Source organism: Silurus aristotelis, assembly GCF_946808225.1.
Source record: "Silurus aristotelis genome assembly, chromosome: 5".
In the NCBI taxonomy this organism is placed as follows: Eukaryota; Metazoa; Chordata; class Actinopteri; order Siluriformes; family Siluridae; genus Silurus; species Silurus aristotelis.
Window position 1 is genome coordinate 29,803,255 of NC_139578.1, and position 12,715 is coordinate 29,815,969.

The window sequence follows — 12,715 nt, forward strand, 5'->3', positions numbered from 1 at the left end:
TCTTCCCCAAACATTTATGCTAAACGTTAGAGGCATGCAATTGTATAGCATGAATTTTTCCCTTCATTTGAACTAGCAGACCCAAACCTGTTCCAGCAGGATGAGTCCCCTGTGCACAAAACCAGCTCCATGAAGATCTGCTTTACATGGGTTAGAAGATGTGAAGGATCTCCTGCTACAGAGCTCTGACCTCAACCCTATTGAATACCTGATTTTGTGGCTAAATGACCACAAATCTCCACATGCACACTCCAAAATCTAGTGGAACCTCTTCCCAGGAGAATGGATGCTATTATAACAGCACATGGGTTTGAAATGTTTACATTCAGTCACAGAAGTACAAAAACATTGCAAAACATTTGAATCTTTATTTTACAATTGTCATTTGGCAACACCATAAGGTTATACATACAAATACAAATGTAGTTGAGGTTATTGGAGTTTTAGAAATTAAAATGGAGAAATCAAGAAGAAGGTTTTATGAAGCATTGTATGTGTAGTTGATCTTTGAACCAGAAGATGGCAGTAAGCAGCAAATTCGGGCTATTTTCCCTGCCAAAGTAGAAACCACTGCAGCTCAGGGATTAGAAAGAGGGAAGAGCTGCTTCTTGTATCTAGAACGACGATTGTGAGCTGGCCCTCGTGAGTTTCACATCGTAGGTGACCATGTGGAAGTTGTCCCAGGAGTACAGCTTTCTTTTGGCTGCATTGTAGTCGATCATGCTGTTGTAGCCGTATCGGTTGCGGAACGGCACGTTCAGGGCTTTGCTCTGGCCGCTCGCCGTGTCAAAGCTAAAATTAAGGGTGGTGCTGTTGGCTCTGTAGCTCGCCACCGTGTACAGCCTGCCGCACACCATGAAAGCATTCGCCACTTTCTTCTTCTGGATGTTGGTCTCCCAGCTCCTGGTCACTTTCAGGTTTTCGGGATCGAGCTGCGAGATGACGATGGCTCCGCGAGCCTTTTCTGTGCTGTAGATGGCCCATAGTCCTTTCTCGTCTGCGGCCAGGTCGATATCAGTGTAGCCACCCCAGGAGTACGGGTATTGGCCATGGAATCCAGGGAATGGCAGGTCTCTTTGGGCCACAACGTCCTCTCGGGTGAGGTCATACCGCAGAAGCGTGGGGCTCTGTTTGCGCTGGTAGTAAAGGGAACCCCGGTACACAGTGGCTCCAGTACTTTCCATCGACTCTGGAAGAAGCAGGACCTTCATGGGGTAGCCTCGAGCAAGCTGTTCCAGGTTTTCATAAGCATAGAGTTCTCGTACTTCATTGCTCACGGTTTCGACACGCCAAACCGTGTCCGGCCCATACGGAGCTCCTGGAGACTTGGGGTCCTGGAACCACATCCCGTATTTTCCTGTGATGCTGTTCGCCTTTTGATGGGTCTCAGGCTCCCCAACAGCAACAAGTTCCCCACAACCTTTCAGGAAAAAGAAGTTTTGAATCACAAAAACGACCTGGGCACAGTGCACTTTAAATTCCAGGTCTATAACGGTTTTTCTCAGTTGCTTTGGAGCATTTCTCGAATCATTCTTAATATTTGCAAAACAGTAACTACATTTCCCAAAACAAACAACACAACAGATTGGATCACTTGCAAAAGCCAGTACTTTTCTTAGTTCATCTCTTAAAATTGGGGTTGCAAAACTGGAAATTCAACATGGGAATTAATGTCAATAATATTTTCATTTACAAGTCCCCTATAACATTGAACTCTTGCAGGATAATTTTGGTTAAAACAACCAGATTTAATGCAATTTTTTGTTGAATTCCTACCTGCACATTCATCAATCACGTGCATACAGCACACTTACTGTAGGGCCGCTTAGGCCACGCCCCCTACAAGGAGATCGTGGTGGACTACAGAAGGACCAGAAAAACGCACACACACACATTAACGATGATGAGGTTAACAACGTCAAATTCCTGGGTCTGCACATCACAAAGGATTTACCATGGACCATTAACACATCCTACTCTTTGGAGAAAGCTCAGCAGAGGCATTTTCCCTGAGAAAGCTCAAGAAGGCCAAAGTACCCTCTTAGCTTTTAGTGAATTTCTACAGGAACACGATAGAGAGCATTCTCTGCCACTGCCTTACAATGGCGTACACCAGCTGCACAGAGGACTGTGGGAACCAAGCTCCCCAACCTCTACATGGTTTATGCTAGCCGTCTACACAATAGAGCTAGCAACATCATCAAGGATTCAACCCGTCCGCCCCTTTTATCAGGACACACACTAACAGACTGAGAAACAGCTTCTTTCCCAGAGCAGTAGCCTGTATTACCCCCAACACACACACACATACAAACACACATACAAACACACACACATTCACACACATAGCTGTCAAGAACTAAGGAAGACATAACAAACCATGCTGACACTTTACACCCAGACTGCTATTATTTATCTATATATTATTATTATTTATTATTATTATTATTATTATTATTATTATTATTATTATTATTATTATTATTAGTTAGCAGTGAATAGCATAACTTGTGCAATATTTCATTATTTCTGATAATCCTGTTTTCCCACTGCACATATATTTCATTGTACATTGTCATATGATTATATCTAGTGCAATTATCTTTTGTTTATTCTTGCATTTTCTTTTATGCTTTTTATTGCTGCTGGTCCCTGAGAGCTACCAAACTAATTCCGTTGTATTACTACCATGACAAGAAAGTCTCTTAGTTTTTAAGTCTTAGTATATCTATAAGATAGAAACGAAACTTGGATATATTTAAAAGGATTAAATGTTTGCCAATATTGTCTAAATAACTGCCAACAAAAGTGAGTACACCCCAAGTAATAACAGCTGAACGTGGTGTAAACATGTAAAGCCACAAGTCCTATTTATCATGTTCATGTTGTCTGCTTGACAGGACCAGACAAATTTGTATATCTTGTATTAAAGCAGTTAAAATGTGGCGCTTTGAGTCCAATTCGCTCACACTGACCACTGGATGTTCAACATGGTCCTCATGGTAAAGACACTGAGGATTTGAGAATCAGAATTGTTGCTCTGCTCAAAGATGCCGAGGCTGTAAGAAGATCAGTATCACCCTGAAACTGAGTTACAGTACAGTAATTTAGGGTCATACAGAGGTTTTCCAAGACAGGTTCCACTCAGAACAGACATTGCTAGAGTCCATTAAAGAAGTCGAGTCCTCATGCTGTGCGTCAGGTGCAGAAGCTGCTTCTGAAAACAGACACATGAGAGCTGCTGCATTGCTTTAGAGGTTGCAGAAGGAGCCTCTTCTGAAGCTGGCTCACAAGAAACCCGCAAACTGTTTGCTAAAGACGACCTGTCCAAGAGCATGAATTACTGGAACCATGTCCTGTGGTCTGATGAGACAAAGATAAACCTGTTTGACTCAGATGATGTTCAGCATGTGTGGTGATGCCCTGGTAAGGAGAACCAAGAAAATTGTGTCTTGCTAACAGTCATGCATGATGGTGGTAGCATCATGTTCTTGGGGTGCATGAGTGCTGCTGGTGCTTGGAGCTGCAGTTCATTGAGGGATGGATTCCAACATATACTTCGACATTCTTCAGAAACTGGGGCGAACGGCAGTTTTTCAACATAATAATGACCACAACTAAAGGTGAAGTTGATGAAGTGGCCAAGTATGTCTCCAGACCTGAACTCTATTGAGCACTGTCGGGATCCTCAAGCAAAAGATGCTTCCTTATGTGTCTAACATCCAGCAGAAGATGTGAAGGGTGTACTCAATTTTGTGGGATACTGCACGTAATGAACTGATGCCGAGATGTATTGGGGGTTGAAACTATTCAGGTGAGAACCAGTATAATATATTTTGATCAACATGACATCATTGATCATGTAGGAAACAGCACACACTTGTTATGATGTGCACAAGTGACTGCACGATGTGGAGGTTTGAGAATTTCATTTCTGATCTGAGAAACGTTCCAAAGCACCTGAGAAAAACTGCAGAGTTTACTTTTTCTAAAGCATGCCATCGCCACCGGTCGCTAATCTACAGAGTTAAGCGGTTTTATAAAGCAGAAGTTGTCAGACCTGCAGAGTTTTGGAGGTCCTCCTGAACTTTAGGAGGAACTGGAACTTTAGAAACCTCAGCCTTCATTTCCAGAAATGCACCACTCACAGCAGGACCTACAGAAGAAACAGCGACAAATTTGAAATTCGTCTGAAAAAGTAAAACTTATATCATTCTGGATGGCTAACATCCAGAACATCTCCCAATAATGAGTATTTTCCTAATAATCTTACTTGCAATGATCTCTCTCGGCTAGGTTTTTAAATTCGTAACACCATTGAAATCCTCACCGCTGCCTCGATTGACGTCGAAGCGATCCTCTGAGTTGGGGAGCGACGGACACGGTTTCTCTCTGAGCTTTTCTGTCTCCATCGTGAGCTCCTCCACTTGTCTCTGTAGCTCCTTCACTTGCACATCCAGCTGCTCTTTCTCCTGGAGAAGCTGCCTCATCTCGTCCATCTCTCCCGGCGTCCTCAGTGTCTCTGTGAGTGTCTCGGCCCCCAACACCCTGCTCACCACGGCCTCCAGTAGCATTATACGAGCGCTCAAGTTTTCTGTCTCCATGGTGCCGGGGCAGCTGGATTCCACCGGGCTGTCCACGCTAAAGGTGTACTGGCAGCGACCGTAGCGGTCGCCAGACTTGCGGAACGAGGCTCGGTCCTGACCCTGGACATGAACCATAAAGACAACCAAAAAGGAAAACCTCATCCACATGGTTAGGAACAAAGAGTCAGGTTTTTAAATAATGCCTAAGTGTCAAAAAGTCCAAAAGTCAAGCTGCTTCTTCAGTTGCTGTCTATTCTTTGAAGGCAACGCGGTGGAAGGTGGAGATATATAAGGCCAGCTCCTAAACTGTGGGAGGAGAAAGAAAGGGAGAAACAACACAGCACTCTGGATTCTGGTCATATGTTGTCGTTTAGTTTTTTTTCTTTTAATAGCAGCTCTGAAATGTCCAAATTCGATTTTTTTTTCTCATTCACATCCAACCTGCATTTAAATGCTTTTAAGGAGTGGTATAAATAAATGGATCGGATAAAGACAATAAATTATAATACAAATAAAAAAAAGAAAAATGTAATTCATACGAATAAAACTAGAACGTGCAACATGACAAAACATCGCAATCAAATAAAAAATTATATATTATTGTTTTTTAACGATAGGAACTTTCCACAGACATGGATTTGAAAAAAAAAACTCGAATTGTTGATATAATGAAGATTTATGGAGTCTTCAAAGATAGTGGTTTAACCAGAGGTAAAAAAAAAGTTAAATAAAAATAAAAAAAATAAAAAATAAAAGTGATTTTTTTTTTCTTTTTTTTTTTTTTCTTTTTTTTAGTATTTTATATTTTTGAAATATTTTATTCCAATGCAATGCTTCTGACTTGCATGTAATCCTGAGGAATGTCCAGGGAATTTCTTAACTCAATTCTATTCAATTCAATTGCATTTTCAAGTCACTTTTAACAACTTTGTCCCAAATAATCTTTGCAGAAATAATGGAGGTTGAAAAAAATTTCAATTTATACATTTGTATAGGTTTAGTGTTTATAAGTTTTCCCCTAATGAGCGAGACAGAGGTGAGAGTGGTGCAGAAAAACTCCCTGAAACTTGAGAGCAAACGGAGTAAAACAAAAACAAATCCTAACCACCGAATGTCCATTCATTACATTGACTAATTAATATCATTCTATTAATAGATTAGTGTGCTGAGAGTCACATTCGAGTCTTTTCACATAAACCCAGGTGATTAAGTAAAGAGTTTTGTGATAAAAATGATAACAGGAACATTATAGTTATAATGAATCAGTACTTTGGATACTTTGGATACTTTTGTACTTTTACTCAAATGAAGGTTTAAAGGGACACTTTTACTGGAGTCACATTTTACAGACTGTATCTCTATTTAAACTCAATTACGTGGTTTGCACACTAAAGCTGCTTTGAGACAATATCCACTGTTTAAAGATCTCTAGAATCGAGCTAATCATTTTCATGGACGCTCCTCAGCATTACATGCAGATTTGGCATATTGCATTGGAATAAGAGGAATAAAATGCTTTGAATAAATTTGATTGTTTTCCTTTAACAGAATTACACAGAGTTGTATTCTATACACAACCCCTGTGTTTTAATGTTTACCTGACTTGAAGGTCATGTGACCACCAAAAGGCATTAAAAGTACCAAAAAAAAAGCATTTTTATTGCGTTTTGCATCCATCGACTACACCATGGGTAAATGAATATACTAAGAAACAGTTTATAGGCTATTTGAGGGATATTTGAGGGGTGTATTTGGACATTGTACATCTGTTGAATCAGTTTTGATGTACATCTGTGAAAAGTGTTTGGAAGTGTCCGGAAATGTTCATGTGGGAAAGACGTTCTTCTATTCCCATAGTGTGTGTGTGTGTGTGTGTGTGTGTGTGTGTGTGGGGGGGGGGGGGGGTGCATTCATATTTCTGTATGTAAAAGTAAACTGGGCCTGAAAACCTAATTAGCTGCAATTTAGCAAATTGCACTATAACACTCATTAGAACAAACATTGTGCCAGTGAACGATTATCGTCCAAATTTTTCTACTGGCTCCATCAGACATTTGACAAGTATTTCTATTGCATATAAGGAAATTTTTTATTTCTTTTTTTTTTTGTTGTCAGTTATGGCTATCATTCATGTAGTGTACTCAGTGATGCATCTGGTGAGGTGGTAGTTTAGTGGTTAAGACATTGGACTTTGGATCGGAAGGTTGTGAGGTTAAATACCAGCCACACTAAACTACCACTCCTGGGCCCCTGAGAAAGGCCCTTAATCCTATAGCTGTTCAGTTGCGAACCAGACATAGTCTCTGATAAATGTTTGTAGGAATCTCCTTTTCATGATTTCTCCATTCAATTTAAAATATAAACTCATGAGACATGCAGTTTTTAACACAAAATTTCAATTTAGGAAATTTATATTCACGGTACTTAATCATCTATAACTTTCTATCACTTATTATCTCTTTGTGCATCATCAACTTTGAATAATGGTAAAGCTCAAACTGTCTTCTTTTCAAAGATATTTCAATTGCGTATGTAGCCCACTCTTATCAGGAACTGTTAACATTTAAAGTTAGGTCGGACATTTTCAGATGTAAATCCCAAAAGCTGTGGTGAAGGCTAACAGGTTAATGAAAGTTTTTGGGGGATTAAAGGTTTGTCTAATGTATTATGCGTTTTGTAAACAGTAATTTTGTAAAGTAAACACCACATTTAAATGTATTTGGTTGTGTTTAAATCTTGAACAAGCCAAAAATCTAATCAGCGATTTCATTCGAAATCCATCCATGGGGGTGGGCCCCACCTCACCCCCATGTTCTACATAACTGCCTGCAGTCTCTGAATATGTTAGTCGCCCTTATATTATGTAGCATTTGTGTAAATGGAACCAAAGTGGGCAATTCTTCCCCAAAAAAGACCACTAATGACATTTCCTTCTACCTCCAGATTAGGACTGTTAGACAGGCCTGTTCGAATTTGGTATCGAGAGATTTTGATTACTGCATAAAGTATAATTCAACTATTAGATCGTTAATTTTCTTCTCAAAGCCGTCTTTTGGGAAGTGTGACGGTACATACACAGACCCTGAGCACAGTAAAAATGTTAGGATTCTTTTCATGCACTGTTATTTTTAACTGGTTATAGTGTATTTGTGTGTGCGAGGTGAAAAAGTGGGGGATCAGAATCCCTTAGAAGATAAAAGAGTTTGTGAGATAAAGTGAGGCAAGAATCTGACACCGGGTCAAGTGTAACTAATGACCCCTGAATTACTGCGGCGTCGGGTTACACTGAATGCACATCCTGTACCGCCTGCAGTTTCTTTCAGTGAAGGATATAAAGGAGTGGAGTTTCCAAACTTACAACTGGGGTGAATGTTTGGAAACTCCACTCCTTTATATCCTTCACTGAAAGAAACTGCAGGCGGTACAGGATGTGCATTCAGTGTAACCCGACGCCGCAGTAATTCAGGGGTCATTAGTCATTAGATGTTCTGAATAGGTTTGGAGGGTGTAATCACTTATGATGAACTGAATGCAGTTGACAAGCAGATTCTTCCCTGACACACCTCTTTCATATAAAGGTAAACCTGCATTTTACTTGTCACATGTGAAATTCATTCTTCTCATATTCCAAATGATGTAAGGAAGCTGGGGTCAGAGTGCAGGGTCCACCATACAGGATACAGCACCCCTGGGGGTAGGTTAGAGGTTTAAGAGCCTTGCTCATGGGGCTAAAGAGTGGCAGCTTGGTGATACAGGGGCTTGAATCTCCAACTTTCTGATCAGCAATCCCAGAGCCCTAACCACTAAGCTTCCTCTTCCCCCTTTCATCGTTCTACATCAAGCGCTAATGTAATTCCACAAATGTTTGGAATTCCACTTTAATGGTGTCTAATAGTATACTATTTGAAAGTTGAAGGCCATTCTGCTGTAAAAATAAGTCTTTGGTATTCTAATAGTCGCTCAGCTGTACATAAAGAGCATCCTATAATCTAGTGTTTTGCCATCCCTGGGCATCTGTCTCCGAGGACGACGTGGAGACACATAAAGATGGTCTTTTATCAACATGAATCAAAATATGTCATCAGTAATTACTTTGTTTTTTTTCTTAACAGGGTTGCAGTGCAACCCCGTCTTGTCCCCAGGCATCTTGGGGCTTCTTAGGCTTTGTAATTGTCTTGTCACTTTAACTTTGATCTTTTCTTTCAAGGCATCAAAAGGACATCCAAATGGATGTCTGTGTAAATCTCTACAGGAACCTTTTACGGTATTTACAGTACTTTGTACATTATGGAAGCTGCCCACATGTCCAAGTTGATGTCTTTTGCAAATTGTGATGCAGGAATACCTAAAGCTTGGCCAGATCAGGTGTCAGCTATGTAAGCTCTTCTTACATGCTATGTAAGCTCTTCTTTTTTTTTTAAATCCGTCTTGTGTATATTTTGACTTTATACATGAGTTTGTTGTCCTGTTAGAACCTTTTCCACTCTTTCACATGTGGTCTTCTTGGATAATAATATTTAGGTCGTCATCTATCCCACCAATAAACCCTGGCCGGTCTTTCATTTTCATAGTTATGAAAAGCAAGCTACCACCACCATGTTTCACAGTAGGCATTTAAAGCCTTATTATTAAGACCAAAGAACAATTTTCTATGAATTATGGAAACCTTTTTTGTCTTCTTCACCCCTGGATCTCTCCTGCCTGAAGTCTGAAACCTATTGACATCACCACTAAATGCTGAGTTTCACTCTCTTGAGATGTTTTTTACTGCAGTTGTATTTGGTTGATGCTTGTTGGTGGGTCTTTCGGTCTTTTTTATGTTCTGTCACATCATGATTTCTTCATTTCCAATCCATTTTGACAGTCAATAATTATAGACCTATTGCTTTGTTTTCTACATAGAAATAACCTTTAGGAAATAATACGTCATTGATTCAGTGGATGGTGTTTAGTTTGCATCGTTCCTCACATCATTTATAGCATTTTAATAGCTTTTTAATATACTTTAGGAGTGTGTAGCATTTCCGGCTTACAACCCCAAAGTCAACAGTGTAAGTTTGGTAAAGAATTAATTTGTATTGAAATTGAATTGTATTGTTTTCTTTTCTTTTCTTTTAGAAAATAATAAATTTTTGATCCAATCATTCAATTGCCCAGTTGTGGAAAATTCTGTGTGGTTCAAAAAGAAAAAAGAAGGAAAGAGTTCTGTTTCCCTAAATTAGAGTTTTGAGCAGTTTTGGAGAAAAAATAAATAGATAGACTCTGTTTGTGCAACTAGCAGGTGATCAGAAATGTTCCTACCATGTTCCTGGGTTAGTCTGACAATTTCACCTTAGTCAGTGTTCATCTCACTTGGGGTTTTGACTCACTATCTTGATATTAAATTTAACGTTGCTCCAGCAGGAAAAAACATATATACAGTTTATGTTCTTCTTCTTCTGCTTTTGGCTGCTCTCATTAGGGGTCGCCACAGCAGATCATCGGTCTTCATACCCCCCTGTCCTCTACATCTGCCTCTTTCACACCAACTACCTGCATGTCTTCTCTCACCACATCCATAAACCTCCTCCTTGGTCTTCTTCTTTTCCTCCTTCCTGGTGGCTCCATCCTCAGCATTCTCCTACTGATATACCCCATGTCCCTCCTCTGCACATGTCCAAACCATCTCAATCTCACCTTCCTCACCTTGTCTCCAAAACGTCCTACATGCGCTGTCCCTCTAAAAAACTAATTTCTAATCCTGTCCATCCTCATCACTCTCAACGAAAACCTCAACATCTTCAGCTCTGCTACCTCCAGCTCCACCTCCTGTCTTTTACTCAATGCCACTGTCTCTAAACCATACAACATCGCAGGTCTCACCACAGTCCTATAAACTTTCCCTTTCACTCTCACAGATACTCTTCTATCACAAATCACTCCTGCCACTATTGTGAACGTGTGTGTAGGATGGTTGGAGATTGATTTTACATGCTGGATTCTAGAAATTGATGAGAATTGAAGCTTTATGAAGCACTTAAGTATGTTCTTGTGTATGGATATGAGTATGACTTGCTCCTCATGTTTTTTCTCTGACCTGAACTCTAATTCTGTAGAATAAAACATTGCAAAAATGACCTGTTTTCCTCATTACAAACACATCGAGAACCGTCCAACAACTTGAGACCTGCTGATGATTAACCGAGTCTGCAAAATTACAAAATACAATGAGGGGAAAATGTTTTCTAAACCACCCAGGATTTTATTCTCGCTGGAAACCTGCCTCCATATAATTATAACCAGCAGACTTTTGCCACCCGTCTGTAACTTTTGTGGACTTCAAATGGAGTCAGTTTTCACCACACACATGTTTACGTGTTGACGTATTTTTCTAAGCAGAACCACAGAACGCTGAGCGTTTTACAGTTGACAGGAGGTCCAATGTTTTACCACGTCCTCAAGCCATAATCTGTTCTACAAATGGTCTCTCTGGACAGTGTGTCCTGTCTGTAGGTGCTTTATGTCTTATTTGTCTCGTGTTGGGTTTCCTGCAAAACTACAAGACATCTTGCTTCTCATATCCCGCTGTGCTGTTTCTATTAACAAGCTTTCTTCCTTTTCTATAATATATATTTCCTTGTGACATTGTGACATATACGATGTTCTTCAATTTGAATGAACCTAATTCCCATTTCCAGGATCAATTCGTTGTTTGTTTCAATCAACTTGAAAGGAAACATTTTCCTAGACGATTTCACGTCATCGTTCACTTTGGATATAAATGAAATCTGTAATGGAAGACCTTAGATCACTTTATTAATATTTGATGCTATTTATGGCATCATTGACCGTAACACACAAGACTCCTTAATACTACCAAGTCCAGCGTATTTGTTTTTCTTTTTCTTTGTCCAAAATAAATACCGCTTTACTTTCCGTTCATCTCAACGACGCAACATCGCCTGTTACCTCAGGAAGGAATCTAGGAGCATTCACCACTGCAGCAAGAACAGTTCTGCATTTAAACACCTATCAATGCACAGCATCTTAACAATGATGGAACTCTGATGAAGATGAGGTTCCCTTGTGAGTCTTTCCTTGCCACAGTCACCACCGGCGCATTCTGTGGGGATACAATTATTAGGATTAAACATATACGCACATTCTTACACAACGTTATGATGTCTAAGATACAATGGCCATTGTTCAAATCGCTCTACAAGTAAAAATGAAATGAAAAAATGTGCAGAAGCTGTTAAAGCATCAGACGCTAAATACGAGATCACCAGGAAAGGTTTTCACATATCCCTTCTTCTCAGGAGGCTGGGGTCAGATCACAGGGTCAGCCAGGGTACTGTGCCTACTGAGCATGTAGGGTTAAGAGCCTTTCTCAAACTTATGATCAGTAACCCAGAGCCTTAACCACTGAACCACCACTGCCCTCGTATATGTACAGAAATATGAGATATATAGATTTACAATATAAGATATACTGTATATTGTATGCACATGAGAAAAAAACATGATGATTAGTCAGTAGAGCCAACAGAGCCCTGGCAGTGTAGTGTGAAGTTCAGCAGGGTGGTGGTGGTAGATGTTTTTTGGAGAAAAGCTGGCCCTTCTGGTTCTGGTGCATTACTTTTTGAATGAAAGGAGGTTGTGAGTGGAATGTAAGAAGTCCCTGATGATGTTACATGCTCTGCGTAGATGTCTGCTGTTGTGAAGATGATCAATAACAGGTGCCAGTGAAGGTGTGAGGACATGATAGTAGAATTGTGATCGGACTTTAGAGCCAAAGGGCATAAGTTCAAATCCCTGGGCAAATGTACGGCACTTTAGATCATGCTTTGTCCCTATTTCTTTACTTTAATAATAATAATAATGATAATAATAATTATTATTATTATTATCATTATTATTATTATTATTACTAATATTATTTATGGTTAAATGTTAGTAATAATAATAATAATAATAATAACAATAATAATAATAATAATAATAATAATAATAATAATTATTATTATTATTATTATTATTATTATTATTGAAATCCAGGCCCCCGCGATGCGCACGAGGAGACGCGCAGTGAGACGCAGGCGGCGGAAAGAAGGGGGCGGGTTTTATTTCGTCCCCGTTTCCTCATGCTT

The 12,715-nt window shown here is 39.7% G+C and overlaps 1 protein-coding gene across 2 annotated transcripts; it reads right to left on the minus strand.

Annotated features, from left to right (window-relative positions):
- Positions 1 to 429: 429 nt before the first annotated feature.
- On the minus strand, positions 430 to 11,591 carry LOC310726955 (myocilin-like). 2 transcript variants are annotated; one of them, XM_083542976.1, is made up of 4 exons: positions 11,535 to 11,591; positions 4,331 to 4,892; positions 4,061 to 4,156; positions 430 to 1,420 (listed from the first exon to the last, which is right to left on the minus strand). In XM_083542976.1, the coding sequence occupies exons 2-4, from the start codon at positions 4,752 to 4,754 to the stop codon at positions 615 to 617; spliced, it is 1,326 nt and encodes a 441-aa protein (XP_083399102.1). In that variant the 5' UTR covers positions 4,755 to 4,892; positions 11,535 to 11,591; the 3' UTR covers positions 430 to 614. The 2 variants fall into 2 exon arrangements, with proteins under 2 accessions (XP_083399102.1, XP_083399103.1); XM_083542977.1 differs by lacking the exon at positions 11,535 to 11,591 and having other exon boundaries at positions 4,331 to 4,914.
- Between the last annotated feature and the right edge of the window lie 1,124 nt (positions 11,592 to 12,715).

Excerpts from the sequence above, each read along its gene's own strand:
- LOC310726955 (XM_083542976.1), bottom strand. The coding sequence starts at position 4,754 with ATGTGGATGAGGTTTTCCTTTTTGGTTGTCTTTATGGTTCATGTCCAG. Across the intron at positions 4,157-4,330 it reads CGACGTCAATCGAGGCAGCG|GTCCTGCTGTGAGTGGTGCA; the intron begins GTGAGGATTTCA and ends TTTCTTCTGTAG. Across the intron at positions 1,421-4,060 it reads GGACCTCCAAAACTCTGCAG|GTTGTGGGGAACTTGTTGCT; the intron begins GTCTGACAACTT and ends TTTTCCTGAAAG.